The sequence below is a fragment of the Neomonachus schauinslandi genome, chromosome 1 (assembly GCF_002201575.2).
Source record: "Neomonachus schauinslandi chromosome 1, ASM220157v2, whole genome shotgun sequence".
In the NCBI taxonomy this organism is placed as follows: domain Eukaryota; kingdom Metazoa; phylum Chordata; class Mammalia; order Carnivora; family Phocidae; genus Neomonachus; species Neomonachus schauinslandi.
This window is the reverse complement of record NC_058403.1, coordinates 153,577,404-153,598,085: the sequence shown is the minus strand read 5'-3', so window position 1 is coordinate 153,598,085 and position 20,682 is coordinate 153,577,404. Positions and strand designations below refer to the sequence as shown.

General features: G+C 36.1%; 1 protein-coding gene across 18 annotated transcripts in view; it reads left to right on the top strand.

The window, feature by feature from the left end:
* CLASP2 (cytoplasmic linker associated protein 2) overlaps positions 1–20,682 on the top strand; it is a 183,368-nt gene that overhangs the window by 79,248 nt on the left and 83,438 nt on the right. For all 18 annotated transcript variants that reach the window (XM_044920799.1, XM_021677581.2, XM_044920794.1 and 15 more), the window contains 6 exons: positions 1,954–2,099; positions 5,212–5,347; positions 12,366–12,436; positions 15,911–15,970; positions 17,381–17,458; positions 18,607–18,774. In XM_044920799.1, the coding sequence (XP_044776734.1) occupies positions 1,954–2,099; positions 5,212–5,347; positions 12,366–12,436; positions 15,911–15,970; positions 17,381–17,458; positions 18,607–18,774 (659 nt within the window). The remainder of the gene's footprint in view (positions 1–1,953; positions 2,100–5,211; positions 5,348–12,365; positions 12,437–15,910; positions 15,971–17,380; positions 17,459–18,606; positions 18,775–20,682) is intronic.

Genomic DNA, 20,682 nt, shown 5'->3' with positions numbered 1-20,682 from the left:
ACAAATTAAATGTTGTCAATATAAAACACAAACTCTGTACTTAAGAGTTTTTTGTTGGGGTGCCTGGCTGGCTCATTCAGTAGAACATGAAACTCTTGATCTTGGGGTCATGAGTCCAAGGAGTTGTGAGTTCAAGCCCCGTGTTGGGTGTAGAGATTTTTTTTTTTTAATGAATTTTTTGTTTTACTTCAAAGCAACCCTTTTGGAAACACAGGTGGTCTTTTAATTTTTTTAATTAGAAAAGTGACATGGGCTCATTGTAGTAAATGGAACAGTACAGAAGATTATAAGGAAAAAGTTAATAGTTTACTCCCTATTAAGGAAACAAATGTTTTCATTTTGGAGTATATCCTCTTCTATGTATATGTATGATAAGATAAACACAGTTTTTTTCCCCCACTTCTATAAAAATAAATGAGATCATACTAGATACGTTACTTAATAGCTTGTTTTCATTCACTTTCTTTCATAATTTATGCCCATTCAGTACAATTGCTATAGATGCCAGGCATATAGTAGTTGCTCAGATATTTATTGAATGCAAATCAATATGTGCATATATTTCTTAGTTAAAAAGATACCATGTAATTTATTAAACCATTTCCCATTTGATGGACTTATAGTTTTTTATTTTTTGCTATTTCGACAATATCGCAATAAATATCCTTGCACACATTTATAACAATGGTGTTTTTATTTTTGTAGGTTAAATTTTTCAAAGTGGGGTTGTTGGGTAAAGAGTAGATATAATTTTATTTTAGTGTTGCCAAAATATTTTGAACAAAGGTGTTAGTGACTCAGTCTTACTTACAATAAGAGCATCTCTTCTTATACTGGAAGCTGTTAATTTTTGCTAGCCTGTTGGAGAAAAATGATATATCTTTGTTGTAGTTAGCATTCGCTTATCACTAGTAAGGTTGAGCACATTTTCATATATTTATTTTGCTCAATTTAATATTGGGTTATTTGTCTTTATCTCATTTATTATCATTCTTTTGTATTGTACTTAATATGTTGCAAGTAATTTTTTCCAATCATGTTGTGATTTGTTTGGTTAATCTTGTTTAGGTGCCTTCTGATTTCTCTTCTACCTATGATAGTTTCCCTTATATGCGTTAAGATTATATAACTTGTTACAAAATTTTTCCTACTATTGTAATATCTTTTTTATGGTTTTCATTGTCAGTCCATCTGATTTAGTTTTAAAGATCTCTTTAAAAATTTAGAGAACCTCAGAGTTTAACATGAAATTATATATAATAATGGATATGATAGGTAAACTTTTAGCTTCTCAGTATGTGTGAGCACAGATATGCAAATGTGGGTATCTTTTGATTGATGTAATTTTATTAGGTATGTCTGGTGTTAATATGGAAAACGTTTGTCAATCCTATATTAAAAAGTAATGCTTAAGGATCCATGGGGAGAAAGAGCTATTTATTTCACAAAGTGTGAAAATATTAAAATATGGACCTGGCTGACTAGTAGGTCCAGTTGATTCTGTACTTTGGCTTATGGGTGAATATAGTTTCCAAATTTGGCCCTTTTAAAAATAGTCTCCTTGGTAGATAGTGGTAATTTTGCCCGTTTTGAATGTACTTATGCCTCTGAATTGTGTGCTTTACAATGTTTAAAATGATAAATTTTATGTTAATGTGTATTTTACCACAATAAAAACTTTAAAACTTACCCTTAAGACTTTAAAATGTACTTAGCTCTTCATACGTTACATATATCCATTTTGTATATAACTAAATCTGTAACATTCTTTTCCAGAAAGCTTTCTTTAGTTTGCATGTTTATTTATAAGATACATTTAATGCTATTAAAATGTCTGAATATAGTTATAAAAATTTTTAAATTTTTCAAATAATGAAGTTTTGGTAACTTTTTTTTTTTTTTTTTTGAAATTGACACTCTTTATACCAATAATGAAAATTCTCTTTACTTCAGCTCAAGAAAATTCGATCATTGCTTGTTGCTGGAGCTGCACAATATGACTGCTTTTTCCAACATTTACGCTTGTTAGATGGAGCACTTAAACTTTCAGCAAAGGATCTTAGATCCCAAGTGGTTAGAGAAGCTTGCATTACTGTAGCGTAAGTATGTTCTTTCTGTGATAAGTTTTTTTTATGAATTCATTCAGTGCTCAGTGATTCAGTGCTCATTAAGTAAAGCAGGACAACCCCAAAACAGCATGTATATAATCCAAAATTAATTTTTAATATAAATAAAGAATCCATTTGTGTGATTTTTTTTTTTTAAGATTTTATTTATTTATTTGACAGAGAGAGAGATAGCGAGAGCAGGAACACAAGCAGCGGGAGTGGGAGAGGGAGAAGCAGGCTTCCTGCTGAGCAGGGAGCCCCATGTGGGACTCGATCCCAGGACCCTGGGATCATGACCTAAGCTGAAGGCAGACGCTTAACGACTGAGCCACCCAGGCGCCCTGTGTGATTTTTTTTTTTAATCTTTCTTAAGAACACTATATAAACATTAAAATGTGGTTATATGTATAAAGCCCATGGGTGCCTTTTTGGTCACTAAGTCTTTAAGAAGAAAATTAATGGGTCTGAGAACTATTCAGTTTTCTCTTTACTAATTTGGATATTAAGCTCTCTATTTCTGATATTTTAACAGTTATCCTGGAATTATAACGTGTCATTAACCTATCAAGATTCTAATGTATTCCGCAGGTTTATATTCTTCCAAAATTCTAGTATGGTACAACACTTAAATTTCTTTTACCTCTACTTCTGATCTGTGTACTGTTGTTATATAAGCATTTCTTTGAAGATAGGGAACACAAAGATGCCCACTATTAATATTTCTAATCAAAATTGCATTAGATGTCCTGGTCAGAATGGGGGGAAAAATCCCAGGAAATAAAAACTATGAGGGTTTGCTAGAAAAGGAACAAAGCTGCCATTATTAACAGGTGGTATAATTATCCATGGAAAACAACAAGAATATATTAACAATTATTTTAATTAAGGGACTTTAGCAAGATGCTAGATACATCAGTATACAAATATAATTGGGTATCTTTTAAAAGCAAAAATAAAAAAACAAAAGTCTACAAAATGTAACCTTGAGAAATATTCCATGGTGAGAGTTCTGCATCTAGCAATGCTGCAATAACTGGTACAGAGCTAGCTCTCTTGCAAAAATTGGATAAAACATGTGAAACAGCTATTTATAGATAATGGACAGTGGACGGAGCAAGACTGTGATTCTTGAAAGAAACAAATCAGTTGAGCAGTATAAATCAGCAGAGTTTTGACCTGGAGGTACTTTTTGGACCATGGAGAAGAGAGGAAGCACCCAAGGAGAGCAAGACAGTTTCATGAGTTGAAGAAACAGAGACTGGAGTTTCTGAAAATTGGAGTGGTTAAAATTTACAGTGCAGAATCCTGGAGAGTAAAGAGAGAAACAGAGAGCTATAGAGAAGTGGATAAGGGATCCCATGAGTCTAGCTGAATACGTATCTGTGCATGTGAAAGGTGCAACTCCCTGAGGATGGGAAAGAACTAGTGCTGGAGGCTATAAGGTAAACAACAGTTCCCAGAGCTCATACGGGCTGGGAGAAGTTCAAGTTCTGATGAGTCAGAATGGAGAAACCTAGTTGAATACCCAGGGCATTTGGCAGAGATCCCAGAAAGGCCATTGTATAGGAATAATACTAAATTAGTTTTAAAGTAAGGCTCCTTCTGATAAACTGATAAAGATCAGGCTGATTCCCAAGTACATCACCTGCCTACCAAAATAAAACTCACTCTTTAAAGGAAGACCACCCTATCTAGACATAGGTGGTACCTCCTTGCTTCTGATTTGAGGTTCCTTTTTTTTTTAAGATTTTATTTATTTATTTGACAGAAAGAACACACAAGCAGGGGGAGCAGCAGAGGGAGAGAAGCAGGCCCCCCACTGAGCAGGGAGCCCGGCGTGGGCCGATCCCAGGGGATCATGACCTCAGCCGAAGGCAGACACTCAACCAACTGAACCACCCAGGCGCCCCTGAGATTCCTTTTTGCCTGCAAGTTTAGACATTAGAAAACTTGAAAGTATAATGGAACACTAAAGGTCTGAGTACCTCTGTGAATCAAGAACCTGATCTTTTGGAGCTAATTGTATCCCAACAGTGTATTTTAAATAAGACATGAATATATAGAAAGTAACCAAAACTGCAAGCATTGTCAGAACTGTGAGTGATGACAGCATCCTTCTTAAGTGTTCTAACTAAATCATGCAATTAGAGGCTGAATTTAGTAGTTTAGGGTCACCCAACGAACTAGTGTATGATAGAGTTGTATTTTCAGCCCAGAATTCTGAAACCCTACACCAAAGATGTAAGGGAGTATTTCGGACTAAAACGGTAGTGGTACCATTAATAGAAATAGAGATTGTCTTGACGAGTACTAATGTGGGTAAGATTTTGAACTTGTTTGTAAAATACGTTGAATTTAAGATTATGTTGGGGCATCAGAGTAGAAATATATGATGGATAAAGACTAAAGGTCAGAGCAGTAAGGGCTGAATGTTTTACCTGTCAAGATAATGGTTAAATTCTGACATCAGATGGCTTCTCTTCGCCATTGTAAAAAGATTGTAAAGGGGCACCTGGAGCAGCGTCTGGGCGGCTCAGTCGGTTGAGCGTCCAGCTCTTGATTTCGGTAGGTCATGATCTCAGGGTCTGGGATTGAGCTCCCTGTTGGCCTCTGCGCTTAGTGGGGAGTCTGCTTGTCGCTCTCCCTCCTCATCTGACCCCCCAAAGTAAAAAATAAAACCTTTTTTAAATGTGGGGGTGCCTGGGGGGCTCAATTAAGCATCCAACTCTTGATTTTGGCTCAGGTCGTGATCTTGGGAGTCATGGGATTGAGCCCTGCAGGCTCTGCATTCAGCATGGAGTCTACTTGAGATTCTCTCCCCCCCCCCACACCCCCCGCACTCTCTCTCTAAATAAACAAATAAATATTTTTAAAAAGAGAGATATGGTAAAATGCCAAATTTCAACTTTGGACTAGACAAAGGGAAGGAAAAACAAGGAAATGAAGTAATATTTGCACTTCCCTTTCTCTTTTGTTTTTCTGCCATTAGAAGTGGTTAAAATAAAAATTTTAAGTTAATTCAGTAAGAGAATATTTTTAAATTATATAGTCCTACCTATACTTAATATTAAAAAAAAATTTTTTTTTTTGTCTTCCTTTGTAGACATCTTTCAACAGTTTTGGGAAACAAATTTGATCATGGCGCTGAAGCCATTGTACCTACGCTGTTTAATCTTGTCCCCAACAGTGCAAAAGTCATGGCAACTTCTGGATGTGCAGCTATCAGATTTATCATTCGGGTAGGTTCTTCTCTTCTGTGTTTCTCCTTCACTCTCCCCACTTCTCTGTTTTCAATATACTTAAGTAAGTCGTTGGTACTTTTTTTTTAACCCCAAAGGAAAATCACTTTTGAATGACTTTTTCTGAAATAAAAGCAATACTTGGTTAGTACAGTTATTATAGAACATTTAAATAATACAGAAGATTACCAAGTAAACATGCTTGCATACAGAATATAATACACACAGGTACATGTACTTGTGTGTGTGTGTGTGTGTGTGTGTGTGTGTTTAAAATTATGTTACAGGTAGTAACGGACAGATGTAAAACAAAAATGTTATAGGCAGTGGTATGACAGGGAGATTCTTAGTATTTCTCATCTTCCATATCTTGAATGTGCTCCCAAAAAACAGAGTTAAAAAAATGAATCTACCCTCTTGAATTCTGTTCTTCTACAACTAATCACTCCAGCCATTCAATATATACTTTTCCAAACTTCTAACTGTATTTATTACAAAATATAAACATAATATTTGTATTTTACATATATATAAATAATATTTTTTAACCTGTTTTTTAAACTTCATTTACTTGGGCAGCTTCCCTTGTCCATCCATATAATTCTTCTTAATGTCTAGACTGGTTCTCTGTTAAAGGACAATAACATTAAATCATCCTCACCATTCTTGCCCCTGAAGTTTATGGAGTCCTTTTTCTCCATCCTTTTCCAACATTGTGTATTATCAGTCTCTTAAAGGCCTTATAATTTGATAAATGAAATATTTTTTCATATTCTACTTCACATTTCTTAGATTACTAGAGACATTAGGCACTTTTTTCCTTTCAGAATTCTTCTGTGGATTGCCAGTTTATACTTTGTACATTTTTTCCTCACTGATTTCAAAGGTCTTATGTGTCCTATAAGTATATTGATTCTGTGTTATAGATGTAGGTACCAGTCTGTCAGTTCTTCAAATATTGTTTAAGCTATTATTTCTTTATATGAACTTTCAAATTTTTATGTATTGAGACAATGCTCTTTTTGTGGGTTTTGTTATAGTTAAAATGACCTTCCCCATTTCACAATTATAAGATATTCAGTTGTTTGAAACTTTTATAATATTGCTTCTTACATTTAGATCTAAGTGGATTTTGTTTCCTTGTGAAGGATAGGTATCTAATATGATTTCCCCCCCAAATACAAAACCAGTTGACTCAGTGGCATGTATAATTCAGTCTTTTCTTGGCAATGCCAGCATATTCACATAATAAATTTCCATTAAGTATATGAGTCTGTTTTCTAAACTCCTATTCAGTTTCTTTGATCAGTTTGTTCTTTCCTAGTAAAGAAATGAAGGTTTGTTTCAATACTGCTGCACCAGAAGGTTGTTTCAGCAGTGAAATCAAATGATTATTTAGAAAGCTATGAATCCTTTTCTGTTTTAGTATTTTTTTAAGGTTCTCTCAATCCAGCACCTGGGTAACTGTGTTAAAAAGTAGTAGGAATTATTGAGATCTTTGTTTTGTCTCTGAGTCTATGGGAGTGCATTAATTATGATGTTTGGTTCAGGTTTCTATGGATACTCTATATTAGATTATGGGAATTTCCTTCTGTTGATATTTTTGCTAAATTTTGATCAGGAATAGATGTGAAATCTTATCAACTATCTATTTAATATCTTTAGAAATGATTATTTATCGGGCGCCTGGGTGGCTCAGTTGGTTAAGCGACTGCCTTCGGCTCAGGTCATGATCCCGGAATCCCGGGATCGAGTCCCACATCGGGCTCCCTGCTCGGCGGGGAGTCTGCTTCTCCCTCTAACCCTACCCCCTCTTGCGCTCTCTCTCTCACTCTCTCTCTCTCTCAAAGAAATAAATAAAATTAAAAAAAAAAGATTATTTATCCATTGTACATTCATGAACTGAATTTTGGTTGGCCATTGTAAATCATTATACTGCTAGATTCATTTGGCTAATACTTCAGTTAAGATTTTGGCATTCGGGGCACCTGGGTGGCTCAGATGGTTAAGCATCTGCCTTCGGCTCGGGTCATGATCCCGGGGTCCTGGGATCGAGTCCTGCATCGGGCTCCCTGCTAGGCGGGGAGCCTGCTTCTCCCTCTGCCTCTGCCTCTCTCTCTCTCTCTGACTCTCATGAATAAATAAATAAAACATTAAAAAAAAAAATTTTGGCATTCATTTCAATATATGAGTCTTTATAGAATTTCGTGTATTATTCTATTATTAGGGCTTGCTGACCTTGGAAGTTCTTTAATGACTTTTCTAGTATTTTAGACTCTGGGCACTTTTGTGTTTCATTTTGAATGGTTAGTTGTATTTTCTCAGTATATCCGTTTCATATAGACTTTAAGAATCTTTGGCATGAGGTCGTATACTGTATTCTCTTAAAAAAAGTCTCTACCACTGTGGTTCTATTACCATTTTTTCTTGTTACAGTATTTTTTTTTACACTTGCTGGAGGCAATATCGTTCTTTTTTTATTTTTTAAGATTTTGTTTATTTATTTGCAAGAGACAGAACGAGTGGTGGAGAGGGGTAGAGGGGAAGAGAGAGAGAGAGAAGCCGACTCCACGCTAAGCAGGGAGCCCGATGCTGGGCTCGATCCCAGGACCCAGAGATCATGACCCGAGCCAAAGGCAGATGCCCAACCGACTGAGCCACCCAGGCGCCCCGTTTATGAAAGTTCTTTTATAAGCTTCAAATTTTAGTTTTATAGTTTTCAGGGGTGTTCTTCAGCTTTTTTCCTAATCTTTTAGTTCCTGTAAGTTTCTTAATTCCTTTCTTTGACTTGTGTTCTCTTCTTTTTTTTTTCCTAGATCTTTGTGGTATGTCCTTAGATAATTTGTTGCAGTTTTTATTATTTAATATTATAAGGCTGTAGGTTTTCTTTTGAGTTGGCATTAGCAGCATCCCAATGATTTAGATTTACCAAATTCTTTTTATATTTATCACTTGTAATTTTCATTTCAACATTCTCTTTGAATTACATAATGATATTATTTGCATTTTCAGTTGGTTCTTTTGTTACTCTTGTCATCCTTAGTATAATTTCATTACATTCTGATCAGAGAATTTGGTTATACAGTTTCTTCTTCAGTGAATGCCTTGAATTTTATTTGTGTCCCAGTACATCCTAAATTTATATAGGTAGTCTTTTAGTACTTGCAGAATATGGAATTTGTTTATAGAGTACTTTGTTCATCTCTAAATCTAGCTTGATATTTCATATTATTCAAAATCTTTATGGTCTCACTTTTTAAAAAGGTACTTTATCTGGCAAATTCTGATTCTAGATTTTTGTCAATTTCATTTCCCCAAACAATTCTTACTTTATGTATGCTCAAAGTTTTTTACTATTACCATTTTGAAATAGTGTTTTTTTTCCTGTCATTTCTGTTTTCTGTTCATTGTGCTTTTTTTTTTTTACCTGTTTCTTATGTTCTTAGAAGTTCCTTATTCTTGATCAGTGTCAAGAATAAAACCTCTGTTTTACTTCACTCACATTTTTAAAAGTTTATATTTTATCTCATTCATGTTGTTTTTCCCTTAACCATTAAATCGAACAAAAACATTTTCATTTTCAGCAATTGAAAATTGTAGTTTTTTGGGTGCTCCAAGGTGGCTCAGTCATTATGCGTCTGCCTTCAGCTCAGGTCATGGTCCCAGGGTCCTGGGATCGAGTCCCTCATCAGGCTCCCTGCTCGGCAGGAAGCCCGCTTCTCCCTCTCCCACGCCCCCTACTTGTGTTCCCTCTCTCCCTGTCTCTCTGTCAGATAAATAAAATCTTTAAAAAAAAAAAAAGAAAGAAAGAAAATTATAGTTTTTTACTTTCATTCCTGACCATTGTTTGTTAGTAAACTCTTATTAACCAGTTTTTAATTGGTTCTGCATAATTTGTTTGATGTAGTGTGTTCTCAATTTTCGTGCATATTTATCTTTGCATGTCTTATTTTTTATTTTTTATTTTTATTTGAGAGAGAGCTTGTGCACACACATGAGTTGGGGATGGGGCAGAGGGAGAGGGACAAGCAGACTCCCCATTGAGTGTAGTGCCCAACACAGGCTTGATCTTAGGACCTGAGCTGAAGTCAGAAGCATAACCAACTGAGCATGTTTTGCATATTTTGAAGTGGCTTTTCTTCGCCTTTACAGAAGAACTAAAAAATTGGACCTTAGCTACATATTCCTTTTTCCTCAGAATTGTTTATTTTTCAGGGGCAGCTGGCTGGCTCAGTTGGTAGAGTGTGCGACTCTTTTTTTCTTTTTTTTTTTGAATGCTCCAAAGGACATTTCTTTTTCTTTTTTTTTTTTTTAAGATTTTATTTATTTTTTTAACACGGGGGGTGGGGAGAGAGCAAGCACAAGCAGGCGGAGAGGCAGGCAGAAAGAGAGGGAGAAGCAGGCTCCCTGCTGAGCAGGGAGTCCAACAAGGGGCTCGATCCCAGGACCCTGAGTTCATGACCTGAGCCAAAGGCAGACACTTAACGACTGAGCCACCCAAGTGCCCCTAATGTGCAACTCTTGATCTCAGGGTTGAGTTTGAGCCCCATGTTGGGTGTAGAGATTACTTAAAAAGTTAAAAAGAAATTGCTTTTAATTGTTTACTTTTCATTCAGAATTGTTTTCTTAATTTTTTATTGTTTATCTAAGAAGTGAGATACCATTTGTTTCTTTTCTAGAAAAACAAAAATAAAAACTTTAGGAAGCTTTACAGAATTGTCTCTGTGTTAGAAGTTTCCCTACAGCAGGTCTAGGAGTCTTCCTTCATTAGTGCTACCCTTGCACACAGTGGATAAGGATTTCTGACGAAGATGAATTTTCCTTAAATTATGTTAGTTTTCATGGATCATTTATTTATTGCTTCTGTTTTCTTTGTCAGGTTTTTTTCTTCTGTTAGTCTTATTATACAGATTTTGCAACCTCAGTATCATTTATCGTTTCTTAAATTTTTTGTCTTTTGCCTTATAGCTGTATATGTTCTCAAGAAAAATATCTTTTAATTCTACTTACATGACAGTATCCATGTTGTCATTCTTAGGCTTTACACATCATAACATTGCTTTCAAATTTCTCATTTTTCATAAGCTTGCTTAATGTTATTGATATATTATTCTGTCATCTCAGTGAAAATACAAATCAGGTGGTTTTGTTGTTTTATGTTATTTCCTGTTTTCTGTATTGTGTTTGTCTCCCAGAGGACTGCTTCCTTAGATTGCTGTATTTGATTTCTAATTCTTTTAATTCTAAAGAATCTTTGTATTTTTCAGTTATTGACTTGTATTAATACATTAAAATCTAAATCGTCTGACTTGATGTTTGGTTGAAATGCTTCACCTGTAACTATGAGGTTCACTTTTTATTTTCCTTTGGTACAGCTCCCCCTGAATATGGTGTAGTAATAGGTCATTGTATCTCCCCATCCCTGCCACTGTGTTGAATGTGGGCTAATCAGCAGTAGGGTTTTGGGGAGGTTATGAGAGAGAGGAAAAGGATGGTAGGTAAGACCTATATAGTGTGTTGTGACTGGGGAGTCTCCTTGGGCTTTAAGTCCATAGCCGTGTTTGGGGAATGGGTTCTTCCGGGTGCTGTAGGAAACAAGTCCACACGGCCCTTCCATGCTGAGTGTTGTATAATTCTCATTTTGAAAACTTCAGGTCTATAGGTGGTTTCCCTCTGTAATAGCTGAAAAAAGTTTGCACTTTTTATTTTGGTTGAGTTAGTTATAGCAGACACAGATGTGATACATATTCTCCTTCAGTGAAAGACTTGTTTTTCCAATACTGTAAGCACTACTGGCAGACAGTTTTTAGCGGCCTCCTCTTCAAGGATTGCCTCAGCTGTAGAGAGCTGCCTTTTCCAAAGTCTTGTGCCTTCCCTTTATGGCCCACATCCAGTAACTGATTAATGTGGAAGTATAACGTTTTGGCCATTTTAAACTAATTCAAGACTACTCTGAAGGGCCATTTTAACTCCAGAGCTCCCTAATGGCTTTTAGTGAAAATATCCTGTGGCTAAATCAGATTGATTTCTTTGTCTGCCAATTCCTGCTTCCTTCACCACCCTTCCACAGGTGTTGATTCCAAGGGCACTTCTTAATATCCTGTATGGTAGACTTCATGTCAGAGCCTGCTTTCTAGGTAATCCATCTTGTACCATTAGCTCAGAAGAAAAAGTAGGATATTTGAAGCATCAAATATGTATGTTTAGATTACTGTTTTATTCTTCTGTCTCCTGTGCACTTTTTAGTGTTTACTTCACTAAAGAAGAGTGTTTAAGAATTACTGATAGAAATCAAAAGATTGTATCTGTTGGGCACCTGGGTGTCTCAGTCAGTTAAGCATCCAGCTCTTGATTTCAGCTCAGGTCATGATCTCAGTTGTGGAATCCAGCCCTGCATCATGGACTCTGCGCTTAGCAGGGAGTCCGCTCGAGATTCTCTCTCTCCCTCTCCCCCTCGCACTGGCACACGCTCTCTCGTTCTCTCAAATAAATAAATGTTGAAAAAAGAAAAAAGATTGTATCTGTTGAACTTTACCTGAATTCTAGACAGCTGTGGTTCAGTGACAGTAAAGGTTACATTAAAATCACCATTTCCAAGTGCATTCCCAGTAGTTAGATGTGCAGATTCACTCTGCCTACTTGCTTTGATAACTTAGTAGTTATTTTTTCCAGCAGCAGTAGCCATGGCACCTCAGAGAGCATGATAGATGCATGCCCACTCCCTCTAGTGCTCCCTCCCCAGAAATACACTGTCCTAATAGGTCTTTGCAATTACACAATTAACTTATCTTTCTAATATATTATTTCAGCCACACCTGCCCTTCTGAAACTATATTATCATTACCGTTACTTTAATTGGAGAAACTGTTTGACAGTCTTAATTTCTTTCCAAATCTGATTTTATGGGTTTTTTTGTTCTGTTCTAATATATCTAAATGCTGGGTTGTAAGGCAAATAGAAGAAGGGATTATATGAAGTAGACAATATTTTTCAACCTTTTCTAAAACATCTTTTTCAGCATACTCATGTACCCAGACTTATACCTTTAATAACAAGCAATTGCACATCAAAATCAGTTCCTGTAAGAAGGTAAGTTTTGAGGGAAAAAAATTCTTAGTATAGCTTTAATATTGTATTATGATTAATTGTTATTCTGGTGTAAAAATTAGTTGTCACTGATTTCTTGCCTTCTAGAAACCTTAGTAAATTTTTTATCTTATGTCCTATAAGGAAAAAGGAATGAAATGATCATTATAACCACTCACGTTTCTCAGTTTTATCATATTAAGCTTTGATTTCTTTGGGCCACTGGTTGCCTGGTTTTCAGAGAGGATGGAGTCTAGAGTCAGGTCTTTGCTAGAGTCCTACAACTGCCATTGAATCACTGTCCTACCTTGGGCAATTTAAACTGCTCTGAACTTCAGAATCTACATATGTTAGTAGGGCTAATGATATTGATCCCATAGAATTGTGAGGATAAAATGAGATAGATACACATTAGTAGAATTCAGTGTAGTGTTTGGAACAGAGTAAATAGCCATATCAGGTCAATCTGTCAGTCTCTCTGTCTCTCCTTATGATTTCTACTGTTTTAATGTCATCACTGTCACCAGCAATACTAAAGACAACAAAAACAAGATTTGTACATTTGATGTTTAAGAAAATTGTGAAGAATCAGGGACGCCTGACTGACTCAGTTGGAAGAGCATGTGACTTGATCTCAAGGTCATGAGTTGGAGCCCCATGTTGGGTATTCAGAGTACTTACTTAGTTACATAAAGAAATACATACATACGTACATCACACATACATACATACAAAAATTGAATCGGGGGTACCTGGGTGGCTCAGCTGGTTGAATGTCCAGCTCTTGGTCTTGGTTCAGGTCTTGATCTAGGGGTCGTGAGTTCAAGCCCTGCATTGGGTTCCATGCCGGGCATGGAGCCTACTTAAAAAAACAAAAAAGAAAGAACAAGAAAACAAAATTGAATCATACCATGTGATTTCACTCATATGTGGAATCTGAAAAACAAAACAAATGAACATTCAGAAATACAGAGAACTAACTAATGGTTGCCAGAGGGGAGGTGGATGGGCAAAATAGGTTGAAGGGGATTAAGAGATCCAATTTGAGTTATAAAATGAGTAAGTTACAGGGATGTGTAAAGTGCAACATAGAGAATATAATCAGTAATATTGTTTAACTTTGTATGGTGACAGGTCATAACTACAGTTGTTGTGGTGAGCATTTTATAATGTCAAATCACTATGTTATATACCTGAAACTAATATAATATTGTATGTCAAGTACAATTAAAAATAAACTTTAGAAATAAATAATTTTAAAAATAAAGACATTTAAGTATACCATATTTTATATGCTAATTTGGTACATGTACCCATCTTTTTTGAATTCATATTCTTTTCTTGATCTCAGTTTCTTAACTATTTTAAAATTATGTTGGCTTGATTTATTTTATTCAAAAACCATCTTAAACGATTTTTGCAAGACAGTAGACATAAGAAAATAACTACATTTTTTTATATTTGCAATGAAAGACATTTGGTTCACAACAATTTAAACTATAGTCCTATCTGATCATGTTTTGATATTATTTCTATTGCTATATGCTTATAAAATCTGTTCTTATTCATTTGGTCATTATTGTTTCAATAAATATTGTTTGAGTAACAAAGAAAATTGAAAAAACTCTTTTTACTTGATAAATATGTATTTAAGTACTTTGACTGCTAGGAAGAAGCCGAAAGAGACATTGTTGCCTTTAAGTGATTCAGAGTTTTGGCAATAGTTGTTTGATCACTGATCTCTTAGGTCCGTCCGAGGTCAGCAAATGACAGCTTACTGGTCAAATCCGGCCAACAGTCTAGTTTTATACAGCCTGCAAGCAAAGATTATTTCTTACATTTTTGAAGGGTGGTTATAAAGGGGGAAAGAAGAAAAATATGAGGTAGAGACTTGTATGTGGTTCACAAAGCCTAAAATATTTACCGTCTAGCCCTTTACAGAAAAGGTTTACCAATCTCTGTCTTACATTGAGGAAAGTGGTAATTGGAGAAATAGGAATGTGACAGAGAGGAAGAGTCAAGAAATGCATCATAAAATTGCCTTGAAAACGGGGAGCAATTCAGTAACTGTAGGGGAATTGAGTGGGTGTAACCTACGCAGAGATGTAAGCTTGCTGAGCGCTGCAGAGCCATCAGGCAGGCCACTGAGACCAGAACACATGATAAATGGAAAGTCTCAGTAGGAAAAGAAGCTAACGGGGTGGAGGGGCTGTGTAGGGAGGGTAGGATTAGGTTGAAGTCAAAATATAGAGGGCTTTGAATGTCTACAAAGAGAAATTTTGACATTGCTCCATACTTTGACAGTTTTAGGTGAGGAGGTAATGTCATCCATCTTAGTTTTTATTTCAGCTATGACCAATGATTAAAAAGGGACAATGAAAAGTATGGGTTTAATTAAGTAGGAATTCTTATAGCTTATATAAGAGGGGCAGGGTCTGAACTAGAGCTGTATTGATGATAATTGATTGAGGCTTTATTCAGGAAATAATTTAAGTGATTTTGGGTGTAGAAATGAGAATTTGATCATTGGATATGGATGAAGAGGTGATATCAAGTGCTTCAGACTGAGTTCTGGAATCAGAATGCCAGGGTTTAGGTCCTGTCACTTTAGGCAAGTTAATTTAACCTCCCTGTTTTCATTTTTTAAACTGTATAATATGGGCTATAAAAGACTGGATTCGAGAGGGTAAGAATTAATTTGTTTTTTGTAGGTAGTGTTTGAGTTGATAGTCTCCGCCTATGTAGGGATGTCCAGTTCAACCATGAACTACTTGAAACTTTGACTTAACAGCTGAATCATAGAACCAGTGCTGGAGATAAAGGCCTAGATGTGAGAAGCATAGCTAATAGTCACAGTTGAGGGCAAAAATACAGATGTTGTTACCCAAGTAAAGACTAGGAAAGAGAAGTGGGCTAAGATCAGCACCAACCATGTGAGCACCTATTTAAGGGAAGGTGGAGGAAAAGTGTTAATAAAAGAAGAAAGAGGGAACAACTGTGTCATCAGATGCCAAGAACGAAGAGAAGCTCAAGAATGAGACAGTTGAAGAAGTTGAGAACTAGAGGTCTTAGGAGAAAAGATAGAAATACTTGATTAAAAATTATGCATATTTAAGAAAAGCAGAAATGGAAGATCCATGCCATCTTTCTTGGTCACCATTGTATATCTTCAATTTCTAGTGCAGAGTAGGTGTTTGACAAGTTTTTTTTAAATTAAATGGATTAAATTTTTATATTTGACAAACATTTTAAGGTAAAATCATGGGGAACCCTGAAGGTTTTTTGAACTCTTTTAGCATAGGAATAGTTGGAGCCTTAAAGTAAGTTAAGTATTTGACAGTTAAGATATCTAAAAACATGTGTTATACTTTAATTCAGAGAACAAAGTTCAGTATTATAAAAGAAACTAATTAACATTTAAATTAATATAACTTAATATGTTATAACACTTGGTTATAATTAACTTTTATTTTTCAGGCGTTCATTTGAATTTTTAGATTTATTGTTACAAGAGTGGCAGACTCATTCACTGGAAAGGTATGCATTGACTCTTACTTTCCCACTTCCTTCTTCTCCCATTGTCACCAGTTCTTTAGAAGTGGATGGGTTTTGGGGCGCCTGGGTGGCTCAGTTGTTAAGTGCCTGCCTTTGGCTCAGGTCATGATCCTGGGGTCCTGGGATCGAGCCCCACATCGGGCTCCCTGCTTAGCGGGAAGCCTGCTTCTCCCCCTCCCACTCCCCCTGCTTGTGTTCCCTCTCTCACTGTGTCTCTCTCTGTCAAATAAATAAATTAAAATCTTAAAAAAAAAAAGAAAAAGTGGATGGGTTTTGCATTATTTCTCCTTTTGCTTAAAAGTTATTTGTACTGGTTTTCCTTTAAAGCTGTGATATAGTGTGGCTCCTCTTACTTGGTGCAGCTGTGATTTTCTTCATTTGTGAGTTGAGTGAGGATCTCTTAACTAGAATGGGATTATAAGAGGTTAAATTGGGCAGAAATTTTAAAATGTATCTCCAGACAAGTGACCTAGGTTTCCTGAGGTGTAATTAATCAAGTAATAAATGATTTAAGATAGAAGGAGGGCCCTTCTTTTCAAAAGAAAGAGATTTTAAGAAGAGATTCATTGAGAGGTTTCTCTGTACCAGTTGTCAGGTGTCATTGGTCAGGAATATACTGGGTGGTGTCTAATGTAGCTCTGAGATGAACAAGAGGAAAATGTGCACAGCTAGTTGGTCAGTAGCTAGTTGGCTATTTGCATGGTAGTAATTTCAAGTTTGAAGCTTGGGGTATACCTGCATTTACTATTGAATACCTTGCTGATTTTCCATTTCCATGGAAATCGTTAAACCTATTTACAGCCCTTTTTTAAAAAAATAGAGTTTGTTGTTTAATGTAGGCATGATATAATTCTAAGTTTCCTTTAAGTTCTTTTGTGGCAGCTACTATTCAGTTAGGTCAGATCATAACTAATCATACTATTAGCAAATCATTTCGACATTGGTGGGTTGGTGAGGAACCACACCAAAGGGTTTTTTTTTTTATTCATTAAGAATTTAAAATGTGAGTACTATACTTATGTACATTATCTGGACTCCTTGTAAACATAATTATATTCAACTTTTTAATGTTTGACTTGTCAGGAGGAAACCATACATGAATGAAATGTGTGGGGTGGATTATGAGAAATCTTAGATTTATTATTGCGCACTAATCTTTTTATCTCCCCTACCCCTTTGTGACTGATGTGTAACATAGAGGTAGTAAGTATAATTTGTGGTGAAATATAGTTTTACTCATGAATCTAAAGGTGCTTGGGGCACCTGGTTGGCTCAGTTTGTAGAGCATGAGACTCTTAATCTCGGGGTTGTGAGTTCAAGCCCCATATTGGGTGTAGAGATTACTTAAAAATAATAAAATCTTCAGAAAAAATAACATGTTTTGTTTTATAGACATGCAGCTGTCTTGGTTGAAACTATTAAGAAGGGAATTCATGATGCTGATGCTGAGGCCAGAGTGGAGGCAAGAAAGTAAGTCTATAATGTATTTTTGTGTCAGTTTTAATGTACTTGGATCTTTACTTTGAAAGGAATTATACTGCAAGAATGAAATATCACAAGTGTCTCAAGTATTCTACTTGATTAGCTCTTTAGTAATTTCGAGATAGATTTTTCTCCATTAAATCTGTACTAGATATATGGGACCCTGGCTAGCTCATTTGGTAGAGCATACAACTCTTGATCTCAGGATTGTAAGTTTGAGCCCTACATTAGGTGTAGAGATTACTTTTAAAAAAATCTGTACCAGGGGCGCCTGGGTGGCTCAGTCGGTTAAGCGACTGCCTTCGGCTCAGGTCATGATCCTGGAGTCCCGGGATCGAGTCCCGCATCGGGCTCCCTGCTCGGCGGGGAGCCTGCTTCTCCCTCTGACCCTCCCCCCTCTCATGCTCTCTCTCTCTCTCATTCTCTCTCTCAAATAAAAAAAAAAAAAAAAAAAATCTGTACCAAATGGCTAACAGTTGACTTCACATTGTCATTTGTATAATCTTCATTATTCCTATTCCATCATAACATCCTCACTTTCATTATGAATAAAAATAGCTCTCATTTATTGAGAATGTGCTAAGTACCTGATACTGTGGGGTACTTGGTATACATTACTATCTAATCTTGAAAATGATCCTCCAAATGTGGTATTTCTATAGATTGGCAACAGAAGTTTGGAGATTTGGGGTTAACTCCAGGCCACACAAACTGTAAGGAGCACAGCCAGATTTTGAACAGAGATCTGCTTTTCTCAAAAGCCTACCGGCTTTCCACCAAAACTTGTTAAATTTAGAAAGTATTACTTGAGGGGTACCTGGGTGGTTCAGTTGGCTAAGTGTCCAACTCTTGGTTTTGGCTCAGGTCACGGTCTTGCAGACGTGGGATCAAGCCTCTCCTCAGGCTCTGCGCTCAGTGCGGACTCTGCTTCAGATTCTTTCTCCTACCTCCTCTGCCCCTCCTCTCTCTCTTTCTCAAATAAATAAATAAAATGTTTTTTAAAAAAGTATTCACTTGATATGTGGTAGATATATTAATATGGTCTCATCTTCATTCTCAAATGTACACATTTTATGTTAAGCTATTACTTTATGTTCTTTTTTCCCCTTTTTGTTGTTTGTTCATTTGTTTTACAGGACATATATGGGTCTTAGAAATCACTTTCCTGGTGAAGCTGAAACATTGTATAATTCCCTTGAGCCATCTTACCAGAAGAGTCTTCAGACTTACTTAAAGAGTTCTGGCAGTGTAGCATCTCTTCCACAATCAGACAGATCCTCATCTAGCTCACAGGAAAGTCTCAAGTAAGGTCATAGAAATGATATTACTGATTTCTTCCTCTCCAATTCCCTGTAGTTTCTTAAATTAGATGATTGAATATCTGCTTGCTTTCACTTGAAGCCTTGAAAGAATGATAACTGGAATGTGCAGTTGACCCTTGAACAGTAGGGGTGCCTACCCATAAAGTTAAAAATCTGCATATAACTTGACTCCCCCAGAACTTAACTACTAATAGCCTACTGTTGACTGGAAGCCTTACTGAGAACATAAACAGTCGATGGGCACATATTTTTTATGTTGTATATATGTTATGTACAGTATTCTTACAATAAAGGAAGGTAAAAAATATTAGGAAAACCATAGGAAGATAAAATACATTTATAGCACTGTACTGTATTTGTTGAAAAAAAATCTGCATAGAAGTGGACCCACACAGTTCAGATCTGTGTTGTTCAAAGGTCAACTGTACTTACTTTTTTGGCCTGTGTCTCAAGGGTTGGATTACATGGTGGTGTAACTTCTTTTGGGGTGAAGATTTTAGTGATTCAAATTTTGTTTCTGTATGTTCATGTCTGTGAAAAATATTGGGAAACACTGATTTATATACATTTTTTAATAACCCCAGAATAGTTCATACAATAAGCAGCGTATTTCTGGGGCATTATAATGGAGGAATGGTAGTGGGGATTCAGAAGTCATCTTCAGAACTCTGACACAGCACTGTGTGACTAGTAAAAATACACTGCTTTCCTGCCTCATCTTTTGCACAACTTAAAACTTTAGCAAATCCCTCAGGGGGGCCAAATTCCCTAGTATCTGACTCACTTCTGTGTAGTTCCATTCTCATAATTATGTTGGCTTCCTCAAACCCTTGCTGCCTTGGTAGCCTTAACTCTAATTTTCTCTCTCTCTAGCCCTATGAGGTTGCTAAAATTTCTAGTGCCATCTCTACTCCCAAGCAGTGGCCTCAAGTATCTGCAGGTTTCCTGACAGAATGTGAGCTTACCCCTATGTAATTCCTGTCCCTTTGAGATTTTGACCCCACAAAGACTGCTGCTTGCCTTGGCAGCTCTCTGATGTGGGAGGGAGACCAGGGTGAGGCAAGTGAGGCAAGCTAGGGCACAAGACTCAAGGAAGCACTCCCAGGGTCTTATGGGTACTAGACTAACATGCAGTGACTTAAAGGTTTTCAGAATAAAAGCAGATAAAATCCGATTTCAGTATAATTATTGTAGGAATAATTAACCAAACTTCTGTTTAAATTTGTGATAAAACCTTCACTGCAAATGAGCTTTGTTGTGTTTTTTTTTCCCTTTTATTTACTTTGCTCAAACTTTAAAGTGCCTATGAATCACCTAAAGATCTTGTTAAAATGCAGAATCTGATTCAGTAGATCTGGGACGGGGCCTGAGATTTTGCATTTTTTAACATGTTCCTAGGTGATATCTTTGCTTTTTGAGTATGGACTGTACTTTAAGTAGCAAGTATCTAAACAAGATATTTTATCTTATTTCAGTATTAACATCTTTAAACATAAACAACTTTTAAGTTCTGTGAACCTTGAAGTGGTCTGCCTCAGTCTAATAGAATAAGTTTTAAGGGCCAGTTATAAAAACAATACAATACTGGGTTTAATAACCAACTACCAAATTTACAATTTGATAATGACTTAAAGAATATTTTTCAATAGCCTGCTGTTAACCTGTTTGGAGTCTTTGCTTCTCTCTTCCCCGCACTTTTAAGATTTATAGATATACTTTCCTAATCCCCCTTACATACAAAGATAATCAAAAAAGATACTAAAAGAGATGGTGGATTCTTTGAGATGATTTGAGCTGTTTTGCTTTCTAATCATGTTATCCTCAGCAGTAGTTCTTAGCCTCATTTCTCTTATGCCATGCAGTAACGCTCAGTAGCACTGCTAGAGGTGG